Source organism: Panthera pardus, unplaced genomic scaffold, assembly GCF_024362965.1.
Source record: "Panthera pardus isolate Hobbes unplaced genomic scaffold, ASM2436296v1 HiC_scaffold_24, whole genome shotgun sequence".
Lineage (NCBI taxonomy): Eukaryota > Metazoa > Chordata > Mammalia > Carnivora > Felidae > Panthera > Panthera pardus.
In genome coordinates, this window is record NW_026526810.1 from 32458553 (window position 1) to 32481785 (window position 23233).

At 52.1% G+C, this 23233-nt stretch overlaps 1 protein-coding gene across 5 annotated transcripts in view; it reads left to right on the forward strand.

The window, feature by feature from the left end:
* The window catches only part of IGDCC3 (immunoglobulin superfamily DCC subclass member 3), a 42102-nt gene that overhangs the window by 1934 nt on the left and 16935 nt on the right, over window positions 1-23233 (forward strand). For 4 of the 5 annotated variants that reach the window (XM_019441766.2, XM_019441765.2, XM_019441764.2 and 1 more), the window contains exon 2: window positions 1055-1360. In XM_019441766.2, the coding sequence (XP_019297311.2) occupies window positions 1055-1360 (306 nt within the window). Of the gene's footprint in view, window positions 1-426; window positions 896-1054; window positions 1361-23233 lie in introns of those variants that run through there. The other variant, XM_019441768.2, reaches the window with a different exon arrangement.

Consider the following 23233-nt stretch of genomic DNA (forward strand, 5'->3'; position numbering starts at 1 on the left):
CAGGCCTCAGATGGTTTTGCCAGCAAAAATAAGCAATGATTTATTACTGTCTCACTATACTTTTGCTTAGAACATCTACCTTTTCTCTCTTTTTTTTTTTTATCCTAAATGTTTATTTATTTTAAGAGAGAGAGAGAGAAAGCCAGGCAGGGGCACAGAGAGAGGAAGAGATTGAATCCCAAGCAGACTCCAAACTGTTGGCACAGAACTCAACATGGGGCTTGAACTCACAAACTATGAGATCATGACCAGAGCCAAAACCAAGAGTTGGAAATTTAATCACCTGAGCCACCCAGGCTCCCAGAACTTCATAGTGACTTTGAATCTGTTCATCTTGTTCAACAACTCTATGATACAAGCCACATTGTGTTCCTGATTTATTTTTTCTTAAGTGTTTATTTATTTATTTATTTGGGGGGTGGGGAGGGACAGAGAGAATCCCAAGCAGGCTCCACATTGTCAGCGCAGAGCCCGATGTGGGGCTTGATCTCAGGAACCCACTGAGATCAGACCTGAGCTGAAATCAAGAGTTGGCCGCTTAACTGATTGAGCAACCCAGGGGCCCCTATGTTCCTGACTTAAACAGATGAGGAATGGGAAGCTAAGACAGGTTGAACACTTTACCTAAGGTCACACCCTGCAAGTCTGTGAGGCTTCAGCATTTAGCCAAAGTGACTGCAAGAGAGGCAGCAGTTGTGTTGCAATCGGTCTTACTTTTGGATCTCAGATTTGTAACTGTTAATTGTGACACCCTGGACAAGTTGCTTAATATCTCTGGACATCAGTTCCTTATCTGTAAAAGAGGGAATGGTACAAATAATCTCTCTCCCTCTCTCTGAGATGGTCTGCTGACTGAGTAAAATACTGCATGAGACGGCACTTTGTAATGCATAAAGTAAGTTCTGTATATAATAGAGATTTCTGTTAGCGTTACAGAAAGGTGGGGTGGGTGTGCAGATCCAGGGAACTTGGAACACCTGTGCATGGAGTTCTCCCTGCCTGTTCATTCGACACTGACCTCTCCTTTTCCTCTCATCTGCCCGGCCCGATACAGGTCTTGGCCACTCTGCTGAACTGGCATTTGCTGTGGAACCAAGCGATGATGTTGCAGTCCCTGGGCAGCCTATAGTGCTGGGCTGCAGAGTGGAGGGGACTCCTCCAGTGCGAATCACCTGGAGGAAGAATGGGGTGGAGCTGCTGGAGAGTACCCACTCCACCTTGCTGGCCAATGGGTCCCTGATGATCCGTCACTTCCGGCTGGATCGGGGAGGCAGCCCTTCAGACGAGGGTGACTATGAGTGTGTGGCTCAGAACCGCTTTGGGCTGGTGGTCAGCCGGAAGGCTCGAATCCAGGCTGCAAGTAAGTGGACACCCTTTACTGTTCTTTCCCAGACTGGGTATCCAGGGTCAGCCTAGGGGTTGGGGGCAGGGGAGCAGTACTGTCAGCCTTGTGGAGGACGGATTTCTTAGCGTGGGTCAGTTAAAAGGTACATAGTAATCATTCGTGGTGGTAGAATTATATCACATATTCTTTCAATTGATTGGAATGTAATTTGACAAGAATGTAGCCAAACACTGTTGCTGGGAGAGGGAGAGAAAGAGGGTGAGCCTTAGCCAATTCTTGGGCTGGTGTGCCTTAGCTTCCCGTATACTGTGAGCACCCAGGCCATTGAGTAGGATTCTCGTGTTTAAAGAAACAATAGTTGGGGCGCCTGGGTGGCTCAGTCAATTCAAGCGTCTGTCCGACTTTGGCTCAGGTCATGATCTCACAGTTAGTAAGTTCGAGCCCCACGTGGGGCTCTGTGCTGACAGCTCGGAGCCTGGAGCCTGCTTCAGATTCTGTGTCTCCCTCTTTCTCTGCTTCTTCCCAGCTTGCACTCTGTCTCTCTCTCTCTCTCTCTCTCTCTCTCTCTAAAGAGTAAGTAAATACTAAAAAAAAGATTTAAAAAAAAAAAAAGAAAAAAGAAACAATAGTCATACTTTATGGGTGATTTAAGAGAATTTTGAAGAGTGATTTAGCTACATGCCATTTTTAATTATGTGCTGACTTTCAAATCTTTTGGGTAGGATAAGACTCACTATACAGTAGTGATATTCTGAAGCTTGTCCACAATTTGTTTTGCAAAAAAAAATATGGCAGAATAATTTCAGGGTCACCACAATGATGACGTCACTCCCATTCACCTTCGTGCTAATGTACTTGGTTTTTTTTTTTTCAATTTCAGCTTTATTGAGGTATAACTGACAATAGAATTTTAAGAGATTCAAAGCGTACATTGTGGCGACTTGCTATCTGATGTGTTTTGGATGGAGGGAAAAGGCCAGGCAAGGTGTTTCTGTTCTAGAATTGTGCTCGGCTTGCACTGACGGACCACCAGTTGTGATGAAGTGATGGCTGTGCTCTGCTGCCCCATTCTGCAAAAATTCTGTTGTTCTTTGTGCACACTCGTGGGTGTCTAACCCAGACTTACCTATGGATCTGGTGGGTGGCAGGCTGGGGGGGGGTGGGGGCGGGGCGGTCCTGGCTGAGAACTGCTGCTCTTGAGAGAGGGCAAAAGTTTTAGAAGTGGTGAGTGTTCTCTGCCCCATAACTTCATACATCTAGGGGAGGGGGTGTCCACTAAAGAGGCTGCTTAAAGAGGCAACACCTTAAAGGTGCTGGTAATAATTCTAGGTAACACTTAGCAAGCACTTGCTGTGTGCTGAGCTCCCTGCCTCAGTGTTTTTACATAAATGATCTCATTCAGTCATCATCGTGGCCCAGGGAGATAGGCAGTTTCTGCCCCCCTTTTACAGGTGACAGCACTGAGACTTAGAGGGATTCCGTGACACTGCAGTAGGCCGAGGAGCCGGACTGCAGTCTAGGCTGCCTGAACCCTCCCCCCTCCCCCTGACTCCTGTGGCATGTTGCCTCTTCCCTGGCTGATGGCTGCCGAGTTTCTCCCTGGCTCTGAGGGCATGTGCACAGTTGCTGGGAATGACTGGTGAGTGATGAATCGTTCTGAGGCAGGAGCCCTCTCATTGAGTTTAAGATGCCCCTTTGTTCTAAAGAAGGCTGATCCAGGCCCCCATATGGAGCTCTCTGGACCTTGAGACGGAATCACTTCTGGCTCAGTGACCCCGCAACCCCAGCCCTCGGCGGTGTAGGGAAGGCTGGCGCATCCCCTGAGCAGATGGCTGGGTGTGAGGAAGAGAAGCGTGGACGTGGACACAGGGGTGGGGCCCCCGGGAAGATCTGCCCATGAGAGAAAGGAGATTTCTCAGGGTGATGACCCCCACACTCTCCCTGGCTTGTGTCAACACTGGCCTCTGCATCGCTGGCCTAGAATTCTGGGAGATAAACCCCAGGTGTTTATATATAGCTAATTGTAAATGTGCTTTTCTATAAATGGTAATACCTTCAAGATGTTTGGTTTCCTTAAACTCCCACAGTATCAGAAACTGAGCTGTGGCTCTAGCTGGGGGAAGGGCCGGTGGGTGAGGTCAGCCTAGTTAATCCTTTGGGGTCCTGGGGACAGCTGGGGGGTTGCCTCCAGGCTCTGGCAGTCTGATGCGGCCTCCCTCTCCGCCCCCCCTCCCCGCAAGGCTTGTGACCCCGTGGGGGAATGCTTGGATACCAAGCAACCGGGTGGCTGGATCTCCTTTTCTCACTTCACAAGCTGATGTCCCTAGAAACCTCCAAAGCTGATTAGCTGCCTGAGTTTTCTCCTTTGGTAATAACTCCCTGCCCATGTGCCTGCAGGCACTGCAGATGTTGTGTGACATGGGAGGGTGCCTTGCTGAAAGGTGTGAGGAGCCCTCTGGAGCCCCCTGCTTCTCCTGCCTGCTCCCTGGGGGCTGATGGGGAGGGGCCATGCTAAGCGCGGCTCACAGACACAGTCCGCCCAGCCCCAGCGGATTAGCCTGTTAGGGCAGATAGGGGTCCAGGTCTGTGGGGGCAGCCCTGGGGGGCATCTGACCTTTGGGCCAAAGGCGACAGCTAGGAACGCCCCCTCTTCCATCCCAGTGGTCTCAGATGCTGTCATTCAAAGATGGCCTGACCAGGGTGGACAACACCGCAGGCTGATCCCTTGAGTGCTTCAGGTCCAAATACCTCCTTTTCAGGATGGAGTGGCTCAGGGCCCTGAGAGTATTCATGAGTCCAGCATGTCTGGGTTCTCTGCCTTGCTGTTCCATGTGCTTACAGTCTGGAGGCTGCAAATTAAGACATTCGTTAGTAATAAGACAGACCCTGGACAAGTTAACCTCTCTGGGGCTCAGTTTACTCACCTGTGAAATGTGCATTTAATCCTACTCTGTGGGATGATTGTAAGGACTAACACACCCCACTATTTGCCTGGCCCATAGGAGGCTCTCAGTAATGGGAGCCAATACTGTAGTCTTCATTTAAAGGCGATTTACCGACATCACCAACAAGAGCAAACTGCCTGACTCTGCGCCCAGCCCCCAGCTTTCTCCCTCACTGGGATTCAGTTAGGAAGTACTCCAGGGAAATCTACCAGGGAGTGGAATTATTGGAGCCAGAGTGCAACTTGTTCTGTTTTAACTCCTTCCTGGTAAGGCCTGGGGATTCTCCCAAACCTCAGAGTGTGGGCCTCAGAGTGCAGGCTGAAGCTGGGTTGGCCTGTGAGACCCTCTGCCATCCCTCTGGAGGGCTCTGGGGAAGGCGTGTGCATCACCTGACCCAGTGGGAATATGTGCATTGGCTCACACCTGTTGAGGTCTGTGCCCCTGGATGACCCCAAAGTGGGATGGGCTATGGGGAGTCCAGGCGGCTCAGTCCATGGAGTATGCTCTTGATCTTGGGGGTGTGAGTTCGAGCCGCACGTTGGGTGTAGAGATATTTTAAAAATAAAGTATTTTTTTAAAAAGAGAGAGATAAATGGGCTAGATACAAGGAGGGGAGATGATTGGAGCACCCACCCCCCACTGATATTCTCAGTCCCTGCCTTCACTTCCTGGTCTCAGGTCCCTTGGAGAATTGGAGCAAAGATCTATATGATCTAGACCAGGACTTCTCAAATCTTACTCTGCCCATGAAGTACCCAAGGAACTTGGTAAAATTCATATTTTGAGTCAGTAGGTCTAAGCCAAGGCCTGGGGTTCTGCATTTCTAACAAGAGCCCAGATGAAGCCGACTGACGCTGCCAGTCCAAGGTGCTAGAGCAGAGCCCACCCCCAGGTCATGATCACTGTGGGGGAGGGGGCGGGTATGTGGGTGGCACAACAGTTGGGAGAACACGGGTGCAGGGCCAGACTTTGAACCCCAGCTCTGCCACTCACTGATGAATTACTGACCCTCTTGAGCCTTTGTGCCCTCATCTGACAAAATGGTCACAATCTCATCAGCCTATCAGGGCTACTGGAGGATCAAATGAGGTGATGGATATAAACCTCTGGCACAGGGCCTGACACCTAGAAAGTGATCATCAAGTAGTACTGTTAGTGCTAGGTAAGTGACCACTAATTTAGGGTGTGGCCCAGCCTATCTCCATGGTGGCCAGGTTCTCAAAGAGCCAGGATGGCCTCCCTCCCAGCCTGGGGCTGTTCAGCCTGGGTGGGCCCAGCGGTGGTTGTGAGGGTGGGCCGTGGAAGCAAATATACCCCAACTGGACGGACTTGGGCAAGTCACTTAACCTCTGGGAGTCTTTATTTTATAGATATAATATATACTTTTTTATCTTTTTAAATTCCAACACAAGTTGTTTACACCCCACTTCTTATTTTATTTTTTTTAACGGTTTTATTCATTTTTGAGAGACAGAGTGCGAGAAGGGGAGGGGCAGAGAGAGAGGGAGACACAGAATCTGAAGCAGGCTCCAGGCTCTGAGCTATCAGCACAGAGCCCGACTCGGGGCTTGAACCCATGAACCATGAGATCATGACCTGAGCCAAAGTCGGATGCTTAACTGACTGAGCCACCCAGCCTTCTCTCCACTTTTTTTTTAAGTTTATATATTTACTTTTTAGAAATCTCTACACCCAACATGGGGCTCGAACTCATGACCTGGAGATCAAGAGTATCATGCTCTACCAATTAAGCTGGCCAGGTGCCCCCTTAACCTCTCAGAGTCTTTATTTTTTTTAATATTTATTTATTTAGGGTGGATGGAAGCAACAGGGGCAGAGAGAAGGAGAGAGAGAATCCAAAGCGGGCTCCGTGCTGTCAGCACAGAGCCTGACATGGGACTCAATCCCACGAACTGTGAGATCGTGACCTGAGCCAAAATCTAGAGTCAGAGGCTTAACCTACTGAGCCACCTGGGCAACCCCCTCTCACGGTCTTTAAAATAGGGGAAATAGTGCTTACCAAGGAGGAATGTTGTGAGGATTACCCATGTTAGTATGGGTAAAGAACTTAGCACAGTGCAGGGCACCTAGAAAATGTTCCTTAAATGTTAACATTGTGATTCTGAGAAATGAGAAGTTCTGGGGTGCCTGGGTGGCTCAGTCAGTTAAGCGTCCGACTTCCACTCGGGTCATGATCTTGAGGTTCATGAGCTCGATCCTGGCACCGGACCATCTTCTGTCAACATAGAGCCCACTGTGGATTGTCTGTTCCCCTCCACCCACCCCCACCCCCACACTACTGTACTGTACATTTAAAAATGGTTTAAATTACTAAAAATAAAAATATTAAATGAGAAGAAGAAATGCGAAGTTCTAAGCTCCTCTAGTTGTGGTGATTCCAGGAAGGCCCCTGGTTTAGCCCAGACTCCTAGAAAGAGGCTGTGGGGGGTGGCAAGAGAGAGAAAGTCCAAGTCTAGGTTCCTGCTGCCTCCATCTCAGGGAGGCACTTACCTCTCAGGCCCCCAGGTACCTACTTCTAAAGTCCGATTCATTCTCAACCAGGCTGAGGGAAAGTGGTTTAACCAGCTACTCTGGAACCCTCTTTCAGCAGCAAGATCCACGGTTGTGTGCATCTGGGGAAGGGTCAGAGTCTAGATCTGTGGAGCCAGGTTGTGGGGGCAGGGGGTGGGAGAACTATGGGCTGGAGCTACTGGGGAGTACAGCTTATGCGGGGAGGTGGGGCTCAGTGTATTTAGGGGAGGGGACCCTGGAGTGTTTCTGGGGAGGGCAGTGGCTGTGGAGGGAAGTGGTTTCTGGCACAGTGGCAGGTAACCTCAGAGGCCTGTGTCACCTGGAGGCTGTATGCTCGGACCTGGGGTATGGAACCCAAGCTTTTTCTCCTCCTTGAAGGGCAGCTCAGCCGAGGCAGCCCTGAGGAAGCCTCCCCACTGCCTCTCAAACACAGACATCTGCCCACCTGGTAGAGCAGAACCAGGTGTTGCTGAAACGTCACTGGTGTGATGAGGAGATGAATGACAATGACTAGGCCTGCTCTGGTACAATGCCAGGCAGCTCGCCCATAACCATGCCAGAGGTCGTTGCAAATGGCCAAAAGTCAGGCCCTTTTACACACCCGTCAGCACGCCACACTGACACTCCTCTGACACTCCTAAGAAGCCGTGAGGTGTGATGGCAAGGCCCTTGCCCGGACACCAGGAGTCCTGCGTGGCTCTGGGCAATCACTCACCCTCTCTGGGGTTTGTTTTTCTCATTGTAGAGTTGAGTGGTTGGACTCAGGTTCATCTCAGCTCTAAGGTGTTAAGGCTTCCTTGCCATGCATGCAGCCAGTCCTTGGGACACACTTGCCTCTGCTGGGCCTTTTCCCGGTCCATTCTTGCCCCTGTTTGTCCCTTACCCAACCCCTCCCCAAAGACCACTTAGCTTACAGTAATTCTTCTTCCCCCTCCTAAGGCGGCGGGGGGGCAGAGGGGGGAGCGGTGGCAGCACAGTATTTGCGGTCTGTGGCATTCAGGCCCAACCTCCCTTTCAGTGATGGCTGCTTACATTGTTAAGTAACTGTTTTGGGGCTGGGTATTCCATCTGTCTCCTCGACTAGATTTTAAGCTCCTAAAGGGCTTCTCTTTTGTATTTCTCACGTCCCCTGCCTGTGGAGCTTGGTAAAAACTAAATGGACATGTGGCTCTCCGGGTGGAAAGCTCTGTCTCTCTTGTTTCTCTTGCCGCTTCTCTTTTGCTTTCTCCCTCTCTCTCTGTCTCTTCTGGCTTTGTAATTGATAGCATAGCTCAAAGGAACAGAAGCTTGTGAACAGGGCGGATCGGCAGGGGAATATAACACACTCAGGGCACGATCAGGGGGTGGTTGCTGCTGCATGTTTATCTCCAGAGGAGCTGAGACTCTTCCTCGCCAGATGGGGCATGAAGCAGAGACCATACTGCTCGGTACCCTTCATGCCTGGGTCTCGGGGTCTCCTGCCTTGGACTTTATTCCCTGGCAGGATGAGGCCCCTGTCCCTAGCCACACTGGCCCCAGCTGAGGGGGGAGGGCCCCGCTCACCCCCACCCGCAGGACTTGAATGTGGAAGTCGAATGCTTCTGGTTCCCACACCTTGGCTCCACTGTCGCAGGCAGCCAGCTGGCCCCTTGAACACAATGTGCAAATCTCCTCTGTTCCTGTTCCCGGCATTGTCCGTGGCTGGGCGCCTTGGCTGGGAATGCAGGCCGGTGAATAGGAGAGGCATTTGCAGCCTGCAAATGAAACAGGCCCCCAGCCCCCCTTAACCCCCTGTCCCCTCCCCACCCCCAGGGAGAAAGGACTTTTTCACTCCTGGCTTTCTTGTATTGCCTTTCCCTCTCCTCTCTAGAGTCCCTGCGGGTGTGTGTGTGTGTGTGTGTGTGTGTCCATGTAAGAGAGAGAGAGAGAGAGAGAGAGAGAGAGAGAGAGAGAGAGACTTTTCATAGCAGCTTGAAGGCTGTTCTACACAGCCTTCAAAAAATTAGAATGGAACAGAAGGGCACCCAGGATGGAAAACCAAAGAGCTCACTGTTGTCTTTGTTTAAACAGGACCAAGTGATTCCAAAAGTGTCTGCCTTGTGTAAATAACCTATGGCACCCTAAGATTCTCTGGCCATAGCCTTGTTGCAATAAGGAATGTAGACATCAGTAGTGTGTGTGTGTGTGTGTGTGTGTGGCCACCTGGAGCTGTGTGGGTACCTGAGCATACAGGTGCGTGCCTGAAGGATGTGCATGGGGCCCAAGATTGGGGTCTATCTCTTCTCTAAGGGCTTTGCTGTGGGAATCCCACTTCCCTTGGACATTGTGGCCAGACTGGAAGGCGAGAGTGGACAGGACAGGACAGGTGCAGGGCAGGAGGTTGTGGTAGCCAATTTGTAGGTCCTATGAAGACTGATACTTAACCAGCTGACTGAAGTGAGAGAAGAGGGAGGCAAGTCCTGGGTCATTGGTGGAGGGTGAGGGCTTACCTTATGGGCGTGCGGTCACAGCTATAGCACCTTGGGAGCCTACACCGTGCTCTTATTTATTCATTAGGTAGGTGCCAGCAATCTGGCTGCGATAGAGCCTGCTGGCCTGTGCTGCTCCTTACCCCCACAAAGCACTGCTCTTTGATTTCTGGGCTTGTTCCCCTGGCCCCCAGCTTTGTCCAGCCTGCTCCAAGAAATGCTCGCTCTTTGTGATGGCCCTCAAATATAAGGGAAGGACAGAAAACAGATGGGAGCAGCCCCAGTGGCTTCCTGAGGAGGGGTGCCTGGACACGTGATATCAGGACCAGTGAAGGTGGGAAGGCAGGGGTTGAGCAAAGGTGGTTGGCCAGACCCCAGGCCCCAGGGAGATGGAGGGAGTTGGAGAGTGTAGGCTTAATAGCAGCCAGACAGCCACCTGATTCAGGCCCAGGGAGGGAAATTGGATGCCAAGGGCTCACATCCCAGCTTCTCCCACCCACTTTTGTCTATCTCATCTCTGGATCTTGGTTCAGTGCCCTTTGACACTCTTCCACAAACTGCCCTCCGCCTCTGCCTTCTTGTGAGGCCACGCCTAGGGTCTTTGTCTTTATCACCCCTCAGCCCTTGCTTCTTCTGCCCTGTCCTTTCTCCAACTCCTCTCTCTATTGTTCTGTCCTTCTTCCTGCCTCTTTCTCCAATTGTGGCAATTCCTGTGTCCACCATCCCCTGCTGTGCTGGGAGAGAGATCCCTCTGTTTCGGCAGCACAAGTAGGTGAGCGCAGGCCTGGGCACAGAACAAAGATAGGAAGAGGAGAGGCTGAGAGGATGAGGTTCGAAGATGACCCCAAAGGAAAGGGTCCATGGCCTCCCCAGCAAGCCAGAGCCCCCCCTGGGGGCAGACCTTCCCTGGGAGGAATCTGAGAACACTGGCCCCTGCTTGGGGCCTGTCTCTGAGCCCGGACACTGACCACGGTGGGTGGTGGGGGCAGCCCTAGGCTGCTCTCTGGAATGCTGGTGTTGGGTTGCAGTGCAGATGCAAGCAGTGATAATGGGCAGGAACTGGACTTTCTGGTCTGGCTGCTGCCCCAAGGCCATTGGAATGTGAGGGGGGACTAGCAAGAGGCTCCAGGGCCCTAGGGTGGGCAGACGGAGACCAGACCACCTAAATGGAGAGGAGGGGCAGACCACCGTGAGAGAGAACCAATCCTAGCTCTTTCACTGAGTTGCAGGCTACAGCAAAAGAACCCTTAAATTCCCAGCCTGGCTAGGACCTTGGCGGGCTTCCCAGCCTCCAGTGGGATCACAGGCATCCAGAGCAGTAAGACAAACTCTGGAGCTCATCTAGTCCAACCTTGTCATTTTACAGACTTGAAAACTGAGTCCCCAAGGAGGTAACCTGCCCAAGGACATGGCTCGTCCTCCAGCCTGGGCAGGTTAGAGGACCTCTTGGGTGTGTCATACCTCTCGCCTTCCCAGGTGCCTCTCTAGTTGGGGAAGGGAGGGATCTTTTTATATGCTCCTCCCCAAGGGGAAACTGGTACACATATATGTATATTTCTGTTTTTCTTGCGTCCTGCCCTGCCCCAGGGGCAGTTGTAGTTCTGGATGTGAGCGTTAACCAGCAAACCTTGGGTGTGGGCTCCTGACATCCATGGTGTATTTCAGGGGCCTCCAGGTTTCCAAAGCACATTGGGCGCTGAGCTGAGTGATTTGAGGGCTACCTATGTGCTGGCACTTGTGGTGAACTAACTAGTAGAAGTATTGCTAGCAATTTGGGGGCTGTGCTGTCCTGAGTCCTTTATGTATTAACTTACTTAATTCCCACAACATTTGCATTGATAGGTATTACTAGTCCTATTTTACAGATGAGTAAACAGAAGGCCAGAATGGTTAATTAACTTGCTCAAGGGCACACAGTAAGTAAGGAAGCTGGGATTTAAACCCAGGTCTCCCTGACCCAAAGTTCAATGGCCTGAGGATCCTTAGAGGGGACTAGAGTCCCTTGAGAACATAATCAGTATTAATGCCTCAGAAATAGAGCTGGGTACTAGGGCACATACAGGGTGGAGGCAAGGAGTGTTGGGAGCAGAGAACAGCTTTGAACCCTGGCCAAAGTGGGAGCCACTTTCAGGTGGGCCAGGCGGGGCTCCATGCCCCCCACCCCCAGTGGCTGCTGGAGGCCCATGGTGTGGTGGGCCAGTTAGGCTGTGAGGCTCTGTTGCCCCAGATTGTCTGGGGCAGGGTGCAGGGTGCAGGGTACAGGTTCCTGCAGGGAAAGGAAGTTGGGAGGGTGCTGGGGCTGCTGGCGGTGGAGGTGGGAATTGCCTCTTCCCGAGGAGGAAAGACAAGTTACCCTCCCCCGTGGGGCCCCCTCAGCTCCCTTTCCCTTTCTTGTTTCCGCATAATGACGCTGATTGCTCCACATCTGTCATAATTACTCTTTGTTTGAAAATTCAGAACAAATCACAGGAGAGGAACTGGTGTGGCTAGAGAAGGATCTGTCTCCCCAGGGGTCCTGTTGGAGGGGGGGAGGAGGAGTAGAGAAGAGCCATAATCAGCCTCCAGGAGCCAGGCTGCTGATTGTCCTTGTGCTGTCCCCTTGCTTGGGCAAGGTGGCCTAAAGCCTCATGGAGTTCCACGCCATCCCGCTCCCCAACCCAAGGCTTCGGGCCCCTGCCTGCTGTGGTGGCTGGGGGAATCTGCCCCCACCCCAGCCGGGAGGAGGGGTCTGCGTTTGGGCCCCTGCCCTCCTGGCCTGAGGAACAATGGGTTGGATGGCAGGCTTTCCGTGGCAGGCTTCTTGGTAACCCGAGCAGCACAGCAGGAGGGGCAGGCTGTGCCAGCTAGAAGGGTGCAGGGGACCTTACAGGCAAGGGGAGTGGGACATTTGTTGCTGGGGTCCTTGGATCAGGGCGGGCAGGTCTTGGGGTGACAGCCAGGAACAGGGGACGGGTACTTCCAGGAAGCACAAAGCCAGATCCTCTTGGGAATCCAGCAGCGGCCCTGGGCACTCAATGCTTCCTCATAACAATTCTCTGGCAACCTGGCTTCTGCTGAGTTCTGGTTCCTGCTCCTCCTCCCCAGCCTATAGGCTCTTGGTATGGGGAGGCTGGTAACTCCTGGGGCATGTGCTCTGGCCTGTGGCCCTGCCTGTCATGGGCATGTCCTTTCCCAACCTAGCCCCTTCCCACCTGGGATTGTGCCTGCCAAAGACTGCACAATTTTGTGGGGAGAAGTCAAGGACAACCTAGAATTCGTCCCCAGACCCCACCTGTAATAAAACTCCACTTGCTCTCCACCATGGGACCGTGGTGGGACTACAGACATACCCTGGAGCTGGAGGAGCTCCAGTGACAAAGAGCTGGAGCCAGTGACAGATGCAGATAGATGTGCACTGAGGCCTGGCTCTGGGTTCAAGCTTTCTTCCTTCTCTTAAAGCTGCTGGGCCTCAGTCTGTCTTTGTGGGAAAGGGGAGGGAGCACTGCCCTGCCTGGTCTTTGAAGGGGAGAGAATGGGTAGGATCCAGGCATTTGTGGAGTGTAGGGTCCTGCCCTCCCTCCCCACCCACCAAAGGAGGCACCCTTTATTCAGGCTTTAGTGGGCTTTGGTGTCAGCAAGGCAGAGGAGCTGGAGGGGAAGGCTGAAGACAGGGCCCCAAAGGAGGTGCCTGGTTTGGACTGGTTTGGAGGGGACACCTCCGGGCCCCACTGCTGATTGAGGGTCATGAACATGCTTGGAGTGCTTGGATCCACTCAGACACCATTGTCCTTACTTCCGTGCCCTCCCTGGATCCCACCTCCAGCTTTTAAAATCTAAGTGTTCAACTCATCCCGGTGTGACTTTGGACCCATCAGTTCCTTGGCCTCAGTTTCCTCATAGGTGGAAGGTGGTGTGACAAGCACCAGATTAAAAGATTCCTCAAGTCCCTTCTCACTTCTGAGGCTCGGAGACACTGACTTGATTTTGTCTTGCACAGCGTCCCTCCTCCCAACCCTTCCCCTCCGTGCCCCTCTCCAGGCTCGCCCCAGTTCTCTCCTCCACCTCCCTCTCGCTAGGGCCCTCCTGGCGCGCCAGGACTGGCCGCCTCCATTTTTAAATGTCAGGATCAAAGTTTGGCAGAAAAACTCTCCGGCCGTTCTCCCTAGCTCCTGCCTCCCCCCCCACCCCCACCCCTACCCCTCGCTCCTGGCCGCGCACGTGTCCCAAGACCCTGGACTGCGGGCCGGCCCAGCAAAGTTCCCGAGGCGCGCGCGCTCCAGGAGCCCGGCCGCGCGCAGGGACCGGTTCCCCGCCTCGCCTCGGGACGAGCGCAGTGTCACGAGAGGAGGAGGGACGTCCCCACCCCGGGCGCTCAGCTTCTCGCCCACGCCGGGCCGGGCGGGCGGCAGAATCAATGTGCATTCAATTAACCCCGCGCCGCGCAGTCGCCGGCTGCCGAGGCACAGTGCCCGATGTGTCTGTGTGGGTGTGAGTGAGGACATGCGTGCGGGTGCAAGTGTGAGCGTACGTTGTCTGTGAGTGTGAGGGCACTCTCACTTTCAGGACCCGGTGCCTCGGGCCGCTACCCGCCCTCCCCCCTCGCACTGGGCTGCCGTGGCCAGGATGGGAAGGGACATTTGACTTGGGAACTTGGGAACTCGCCCCTACCAACTTGGAGCCTGGAACTGGTCTGGGGGCGTGACAATGGAGAATAGTGGAGGTCTGGAGGTCCCCCGCACCTCCTCCCCATCATCTTGGGGTTTTAACCAGGGATTTTTGACAAGGAGCTAGAGCTAGACAAAAGTTTGTGGGCAAATCTTTAAACGGGCCAGTTCTAGGAGGGAAAGGAAGCAGAGAAGGTCCCAGAGCCTTTGCAGAAGGGCGGACTTGAACACAGGGATGCGTGCTTGGTACCCTGACAGTGCTTGGGAGTGTTTGCACCCCAGGGTAGACAGGAATGGGGAGTGGGTCAGCTCTCCGGGTGTTGCTCATTCACACTCACTCTACTTTCCACTCTCCCCCAGCCTCCCACCTTGTTTCTCATAGGACTGCTGTGGGAACTGAGGCCCAGAAAAGGCCTTGCCCCAAGTCCTGGGTGTACACAGCTGGGACACAAGGGGTCTGATGTTCTTTCCAACATGCTGATTGGCCAAACAGGATTTGGGCTCTAATTCAGAGCCGAGATCTTAGGAAATTGAAATCCAGTATTTGGCTTGTGATAAACAATTCTTGGATCTTTTTCTGCCACCTTCACATCTGGTTTGTTTTTTCCTCAAATCTCCTTTGGGGTCACTGTTTTGTCCCTTACATTCTGGCTTATATGGAATGTCCCCCTCTTTTCTGCAATAATTCAATTCACCCTAACTTTTTGAAGTCCCTTAAAATTGTATTTCAAACCTCAAGCACCTTAGAGAAGCCCTAATTTAGTCTCCCTCGCAGATTGGGTTAGAATATTCTTGATTCCATTATGTCAGATCACCAGTCATATCACATAGAATAAGCCTCACGATTGAGCCTATTTGATATTCCTGCTCTCCTGTGTTTCTGGTTTTGCTTCTCAAATCAGTCATTTTCCCACCAAACTGTGACAAAAATCAAAATCAAGCAAGCTGGCAAGTGTACCATGGATGGGATCAAGGCTTTCCTGAAATAAAACAATGCAGTGTTTAGTACATCAATTAAAGAAGCATTCATGGGGCTGTTTGCCCAGCTTTGTGTTTTGGAGGTGGGAGGAATTAGGAGACGTACCTGTCCATTCTGGGACAGTTAGTATATAGCTTGTCCCTCCCACTGGTCTACAAACTCTTTGAGGGGAGGGACTAGCTCCTCTGTGCATCCTTAGTGCTGAGCACAGTGCTTGGCCTAGAGTTGGTGCCCAATGAGGGTAAAAGACTGGGGAGCCACAGATACATGAAATGGGAGGCTAGGAATACCTCCCGCCTGCTAGGAGTCACTTATCCTCTGGGGCCCAACAGCCAGGGTTGGAGGAGGACAGATAAAGTTAAATCAGGGATTATTCCTCCAGAGCCTAAAGGTGTGGTTTTGCCTAAGCCATTCTCCACTACCTTCTGAGTCCCTCTCGTCAGGAGGTGAGAGTGGTCCTGTCTGCGTCTGTGTCCTATGTCTCCCATCCCAACCTCTTCTGGTCTTAAAGGGCACCCCTATCTCCCTCCTCTGTTCCCTTCCTTGAAACATCCAACTTCTAAGATCCCACCGCTTGCCACCTAGGGGAAGTGAGAGAGACCCAGGTGTTACTACTTAGTGCGACTCGAAGGGCTTGGCCTGGCAAGTTCACACCTTGGTCTTGCCACCACAGGAGAGGTGGCTACCAGGTACTGGGTACTTGGTCCTCGGTCACCTGAGGGTGGGACACCCTCCCAGGCAAGCTGGAGAAAGTCCCAGGATGCCAGACCAGTGGCTTTACTCCCAAAAGAGCTAACAGGCCATGCCAGGTTCTCTGCTAACCAGCATCCTTCTGCTGTCCAGCTTCCTGTGCTTCCCGAACTTTGGAAGAGCTCTGCCTGCATGTACATGCCAACCTTCCTGTTATCTTGAAAAGTCATAACCATGATAACAAAGTCCCTGTGAATATTCACATGTGGGAATGGATAAGGGGAAAAAGGCACACTGTCATTATTATACTCATTATCTTTCTATCAGAAGTCTCACCCGTGGAGCGTTATTTTTAAAGTTGCTTACGGTGTTCGGTTTGGGGAAAGAAGAGATGTGAAGAGAAATAGGCTTCCTTTAAAAGCACTTTTTCAGTTAAAAGTATTGAGTCTCTAATTTGGGCCTGGAGGCTCCTCTCACTTTTTGAATAGTGGATCATTTTCCAAAGTATAATTTATCTGGGGATTAGACATTCAGGCATTCTGGCTGAAATCTGGGCAAACCATAAAGGCACACGTATAGGGATAATTATATTTGTAGTTTCTGTTTGAATGGTCATTTTAGTCTTTTAAAATGAAGCTAGTGGCCTGTATAGCATTAGAATGATGTTTGATCTGCTAACTACTTTTTTTTCCCCCTTTCAAGTTTTTATTTAAATTCCAGTTAGTTAACTGGTATTAACTGCCTTTTGTTTCCTTGGATAAGTCCTTTTTTCCCTCTAGATCAGGGGACTTGAAGCATCATTCCTTAGAGTCCCTGGGTCTGTGGAGGGGGCACAGGGGCTGGAGGTGGGGAAGGGGGGGGCAGATTGGTGGGGCTTCAGGCCTCCCACATTGACCCCATCCACAGCAGCTCTGCTTTATCTTCTTGTTGTTTTGAAGTTCTCTAAATCAATTAACTAGGCAGATCAACTAACTAGGCAGATTGGCCTAAGCAGGGAGTAGTTCAACAGCAGCAGGTGCTGTGATGCCTAGCAAGCTTAGTTCTAGAGCCTTAGGCAGAAAAAATATGACTTTAACATAAAGATTTAGGAGAATTATAAAGAAAAACATTCTGACCACATCCAAGGGGATGACCAGGGTTAGATTAAACCTTGATTCAGGATTGTGTCAGAAAAACAGTGAGCTATGCTTAGATTTTCCTCTCCTTTAAAAGCATGCTTTTCATGTATCCCTGTTACAGCTAGTACTTGTTAACGTTAAATAGGGTTGGTGGGTCAGAGAAAAGAACAGTTTTGACTCAACAAGTGTTTTTCATTCTTTAATTTTATTCTCAAATAAGTGGATGAATGGGTAAGTAGATGGTTGGTTCTGTTAAAGAGTCTGGCTATGGGCTGCCTATAACGAATTTATAATCTAGTTTATAGTCTATTTTATAATGTAGACAATTAGAAAAGACTGCAGCCTCAGAAGGAGCTCTATGATATGCACCAAATGAGTGGTGCTAACTGGTTCAGCCCAATAGCCTACTGTTGATCAGGGCAACGGACCGGACCCTTTTATCATTTGATAAGCCTGATAGGACATCGAAGCATATGTATAACATTCTTCCTTCAGGCAGAAAGAGTCTAAGATCCCATCAGAAGGGATGAGGAAGTATGTGCTTCCAGGAAAAGGAAATGTGGAATTGAGGGATATTAAAACAGCTCATTTCTCCTATCAACAAATCTCAAAGAGCATCTATCTATCTTGTACCTACTTGCCTCTGAGCTAAGGACTCAGGGATAGAAAGATAAGACATTTCCTGATGTTGAAGGATATAATTTTCTGCTCCCTCCCCACTAAAAAAAAACCCACCTTACTTGGTGGTGATGATAAAGAGAAGGAAGCCTGATAGAGCCCACCCGCATCTGTTGAATGGGTCAGCATGCTCATCTGCTTGCCCATCTGCATGGTCATTTCCTTTAGTCCTGATTTCTCAGCTGAGTTACCTTATATCCTTATACCTAAAAGATGGGGGAGATTGCCTGAGGCAAGTAGGGTTTCTGATGTTGAGTGGGTTTCCTTGCAGCTGTAACTGCAGTCTTAACCCATCAGCCCACCACTCTCCCTGACTGAGAACAGTAGCCTCCTTGCACGGGGCACTCCGTCCCGACCCCAGGGTCTGGTTTTGCAGACCCTCTATAATTCGGACCTGTCCTTTCCAACCATTTCCCTCTTCCTCCCTGAGGAGGCCAGTCCCTCCATCAGTCCAGGCTCCCCACAGCTCATCTCCCTTCCCATTCTCTCCGGAGTCTTCCTCTCGCGCCTCCTGTAATCGTCTCTCCAGCCACCGCCCCGAAATTCCCCAGCCCTGTGGGTTGATGGCACACAGCTGGGCACCGAGGTGCGGAAATAGCTGCTCCCTCGACAGTTGTCTCACGCGTTCCCAACGACGTCTAATCAGGTTGGTGGGCGCAGGGCCGAGCCTGGTTTTCGGGGCTGGGCGAGCCCAGGAGGCGCCCTGAGAACCTGCGGGTGGAGAAGGCAGGTGAGGAGCGGGTGGTGGGGCGGGAGGGAGCCTGGGGCAGTTGCACCCTCCCGGCTTCCTCAGTTTCCCCCGCGGCCGCAGGGGCCGGGCCCAGCTTGGGGAATTTGCGCCGCCGGGGTGGGGGTGGGGGTGGGGGGCGGTGGGAGGAGGCGGCGGGAAATGGTGCCTCGCTCGCCCCAGCGACATCAAACCCTCGTTTGGCGTGTGAGGACAATGGCTGTCTTATTTTCTCCATTCGCCGCGCACAATGCCGGATTCTCTCATTCACCCGCGGCGGTGCGAGCGAGGTAATTAGCCAGCGCCATTCAGCGCGGACACTACCGCTATGCGGGGGGGCGAGGGCGCCCGCCCCGCGGGGATTAGCGGCGGGTCGGGGTGTGCAGCTGCGGCCACTTCAAAGGGGCCCGGCGGCCCGGCCGGCTGTGGGAACCGGCGCTGCCTCCCGCGGGAGCCGCCCGCCCGCTCGGCCCCGCGGCCGCTGCGCGGGACCCCGCGCTCCTCCCGACCCGGCCCTCGCCCGCCGGCCGGGGGCCTGCCCGCGCCCCGAGCTCGGCGGCCGCTGTCGCTCCCCATCACACTGCCACTTTCATCAGGACCTCGAGGGCTTCTTTCTTTCCAGTCCCGGGAGTCAGAGGGCACGGGGTGGGGAGGAGGGGGGAGGAGCGAGGGGGATGGGAGCTTGACACAAAGCTCTGACCTCCGAGGAGAGGAGCAGATGGTCCCACTTACTCCTGCCGCCGGGAGAGAGCTGCTCTCAGGGCCTCAGGCTCGGGGCGCTGACCCCGCCCGCCATCCCGGGGACTGAGCTGGGGGCCCCCGCGGGGGCCGGGTTCTCGCACGTTCGTCCATCCGCCCGCTGCCCACTCTGCGCCTCTCCTCGTGGCATCGGAGTCACACGTCCTGGACCAGCCGGCCTCGAACAAGGCTTGAGGGGGGTGGGGTGGGGGCTTGGGGGCCAGGCTGGGCTGAGAATCTGCCCTTGTGGGATGCTGGAGCCTTAGGAAAGATCAGATTCTCAAGAACCTGCCAGACCAGGGGTTCCCAATCCTGACTGTGCATTTGAGACACCCTGGTGAGCTTTAATGGAGATACAGATTCCTGAGCATCACGCCAGACCAAAGGATCTGAATCTCTCTGGCGGTGGTGTACAGAAATCTGCATTGTTACCCAGCCTCCTAAGTTATTCTGATACACGGCCCAGTGCCAGACGGTGGCCAGTCTAACTGACTCATTTTCATCGGAGAAATTGAGACTCAGGTAAAGGAGTAACTTGCCCAAGAACAGACACTGGATTGTAGTGGGGTAAGGGACTTGGATGGAAGAGAAGATGATGGGGAAGGACCCCCCCCCAAACCATATGCCCCTTAAAGTCAACATTCAGGAAATAGTTTATGAGGAATTATTATTTACCTAGTATTTGTTCTAGGTGCTCGAGGTAGAAAGGTACAGCAGGCCATTCTTAGTAAGGGACTCCTAGGCTAGTAAGTAGATTGATGTGTGAACAATGGATTCTAATACAGTCCAATAAGGACAAGGAGAGAGGCACAATTAATTCTGCCTCCTTTGGGGGATGTGGAGAATGGGGGTGCTGGTAAGAGAGAGGATCAAAAAGTTCCAGGCAGAGGGGACAGCAGAATGCAAAGAAATAGCAGTGTGAGCATCTATCATATATCCAGGGAAGGCAACCTTGTCTGACATGGTCAGAGTACAAACCACATGAAGGCAGAATGAGCTGGCATTTGAGGCTAGAAAGAGCAAACAGGACCTAATAGTGAAGACCTCGAATGCCATCTCAAGGAGAGTGCTTTGATTCAAGGCAATGGAGAACCACCAAAGGTGTTTGATGATCATATTGGATGTTTAGGAAGACAATTATGGCTTCAGTATGAGGGAAGAAGAGGAGGGAGCGGGGAGGCTATCACAGAAACAACAGAGAGTGCTCAGAGCCTAAGCCAAGTGGTATGCAAAAGAGACCATACACCTGGGTTTGGTGACCAGTTTGTTGTGGGAGAGAGGGAGAAGGATGGGTCAGTAACCCCTGGGTTTGCTTGTAGCTTGGGCAGCTGGTGCATGTTGTGCCATTAGTAAGAGAGGGAGAGGAAGAGGTTAGGGGTGGGTGTGGTGAGGCCTTTGAATGTATGGGAAAGCTTTGGAAATCCTCTCTGGAAGATGGTTCCCAGGGCTTTGGAAAACCTCTGACAACTGGAGGGCAGTAGTGGGGTTCCCCACATAAGTCTGTTTCAAAGAATTGGGAGCCCCATAGCAACCAAGAAACTCTATGATCCTCCTAGGGAGTGTAGGCCTCCCTCTTCCCCAAACAGATGAAGCTTATTCTGGAGTATTGTTGGGGTGGAGGGCCTACAGGCCTTAATCTCCTGTGGTTTGGTTTTGAGCCACCAGGGATTCTGCAGAGTCATGAAACATAAAAGCAGCATCAGATCAAGGTTTGAGAATAGGAGAAGGGCCTTCCATGGATGCAGAGGAGACCACTTTACCCAGTGTTATCCTAGAATGTTAATGTTGGTGTGGACCTTAGAGATTATCTTGTCTATCCTGTGCCACTCACATTTCACAGATGAGAAAACCAAGGTTGGAATCGAAAGGTCACATAGGGAGTCTGTGACAGAGCCAAGCATGATCCCAGGTCACCTGTCCACTACCTGACCCCTGCAGTATTAGTCCCTACAAAACCTAATATATGGCTCTGGAAATTTAGGGGAAGTATCTGTTTTTGTTGAGTTGTCCTCATGGTCATGTGAAAGCAATTTACTTAATAGCTCCAGCCTGGGCCGCCTAACCAGACGCCCTTCCGGGAGGTGAGAGAGATCCGGTGTCTTGACCAGAACGACGGGAAGTTAAGGATGTTGTGGGCCTGGGCAGGTTTACATAAGGAAGATTGGTGACCCTGACACGGGCAGAGACGTGCAGTCTGTGGAGAGGGGCTCTGCTGGGCCTGGATATTCTCAAATGTAAGGCAGAGAGCGATTCCCCAGTTGGCTCCTAGCCCCTGACTCTGTACCCCTGGCTAGCGCTTGGAAGCAAATGTGCCTCAAAGGCTGAAGCTGGATAAGCCTTTATAACTTGTCCAACTCAACTTCCTAATTTTACAGAAGAGGAAACAGAGGTCCAGAGAGGGGCTTTGGTTTTATCAAGATCATACATCCAGTTATGACAGGTCTGAGTCTGTCTCACAACTTCCCCTCCCTTTAGCACTTCCTCCCCCTGCCCCACACCCCACGAAAGCTACTAGTATTTCACAGTGCCTTGCCCTCCTGCCCCAAATCAGGAAAATAAATTACTCCTCTATCTTCTAAGGCCCAACCCTCTCAAGGCCCTACAGTTCCGTGTCCTAGATTGCTGATTTGGAAATGCTCAGGGAAGAGCTACCCTGGGACAAGCACCTGTGTTCACAGAACTTAGGAAGCATGTGTGGGCTCCATGACCATTAGTGGGGTGATAACCCCACCTTATCAAGGTGCTTATCTGCATTAGTTATATTCTGTGAAACCTGCCCCCAAGCCCTGGGCGAGTACCATTAGCATGGAGCCTGCTGGACCCTGGTGTCTCTGAATGCGTGTAGGCATGGTGCTCATAAGGGTCTAGGATGCTGTGTGTCTCTGTGTTTTTCTGTAAGCGTGTCTGCAGGGATCATCAGTCTTGTTTGAGCAGCATTTGAATACGTGTGCCCATCCCACCCCAGTTCTGATGCAGAGAAAGAGCACTGGGTGTGGAGTTAGGCCGCTCTGAGTTCAAATGTCTGCTTTAACATCACTAAGTGGCTGTGTTAATTAACCTCTCTGAGCCCCAGAACGGGTAGCAATCCCCACTTCTCGGGGTTATGCTAGCAAGTATAACATGTAACCTCTGACCATCAGAAGCTTCTGTAGGTCTGTTTTTCAGAGTGGTACTGTGATAGTACCTGAGATCCTGGCTCTGTGCTCTCACCCTTTTGATATTTCTTAGGAGCTTGGGTGGGGATATCTAAGGACAGGGCCTGTGGGATGGAAGGCATTTGCTCATAGGGTGCCAGAACATCCTGACACATTAGAAGTCAATAAGGATCTGTCGAATGCATGCTTAGAGTCCACTCAGTGGGTCTGCTGTGTAAACATGACAAATGACTATTTCCCAAACCAAAAACCAGGACACATCCTCTGATGTGATATTGCCTGATATATGAGATGAAAACAGGGCAAAATATTTGAATATGGGCTGCTTCTGAAAACCTAGCAGTGGGGTAGGGTAGGGTGGTCACATGGGGTAAGTGATACTTCCCTCTCCTTCCCCTTCCCTGAATGTGTCCGGGGCCACCAATGAAAGCAGTGGGCACACTCACCCAGTGGCATGTCCACCAAGCTGCATAAGGCAGACACTACCTGCCCCGCAGCACATACCCCCCCAGGCACACATCATACCCTCCACTGAAGGCCGGAGGGTGCAGAGAGGAGGAGCCTATGGCTTGATCTGGAGGAAGAACTGGAGCCCCCGAATTATGGGCAGAATAATTAGAAGTAGGGCTTTGAGAGGTTTTATTCTTCTTGGGTCATAAAAGCCCAGCCCAGAGGTGCAGAGAGGCCCAGATTGCCTCCCCTGCAGCTGTGCCTCGGGCCTTACAGTCCATTGGAATCAAAGATCAGGCCGTAAAGGTTCGATACTCGCCAGCCCTACAGCAGGCCAACAGCTGGATGCAGGGACTTTCCCAAGCTGAGCCTGGCCTCCCACTGCTCCCTACCTCTCCCCATCCAGGCCCCCCCATTTGTCAGAGGTGGCTGCCAGGAGGGAGGGGAGAAATGTGGATTTATGGCTACTGACTTGAAAGACAAAGTTGCCTTTTGTGTTAGAATTGGGGCTGGGGGGAGTGGTGAGCTGGTGTTGGGGTGGGAGGGGCTGGGGTTCAGAGCTGAGGCAGGGGGTAAGGGGCTTGATGAGGCAGACAAAAGGATCCAGAGGCTTCTCAGAGCAGGGTCACCAGGCAAAGACCCAGAGGAATCAATCACCCCCCAGTGAAGCTTGAGCAGGGCCTCTGAGACCTTGCGGTCCTCTGGGGCTGTTTGTAAGCAGACACCATCCACCCACACCCATCCAACACCCAACCCCACAAAGCTCCCCCAAAACATATTCTTTGG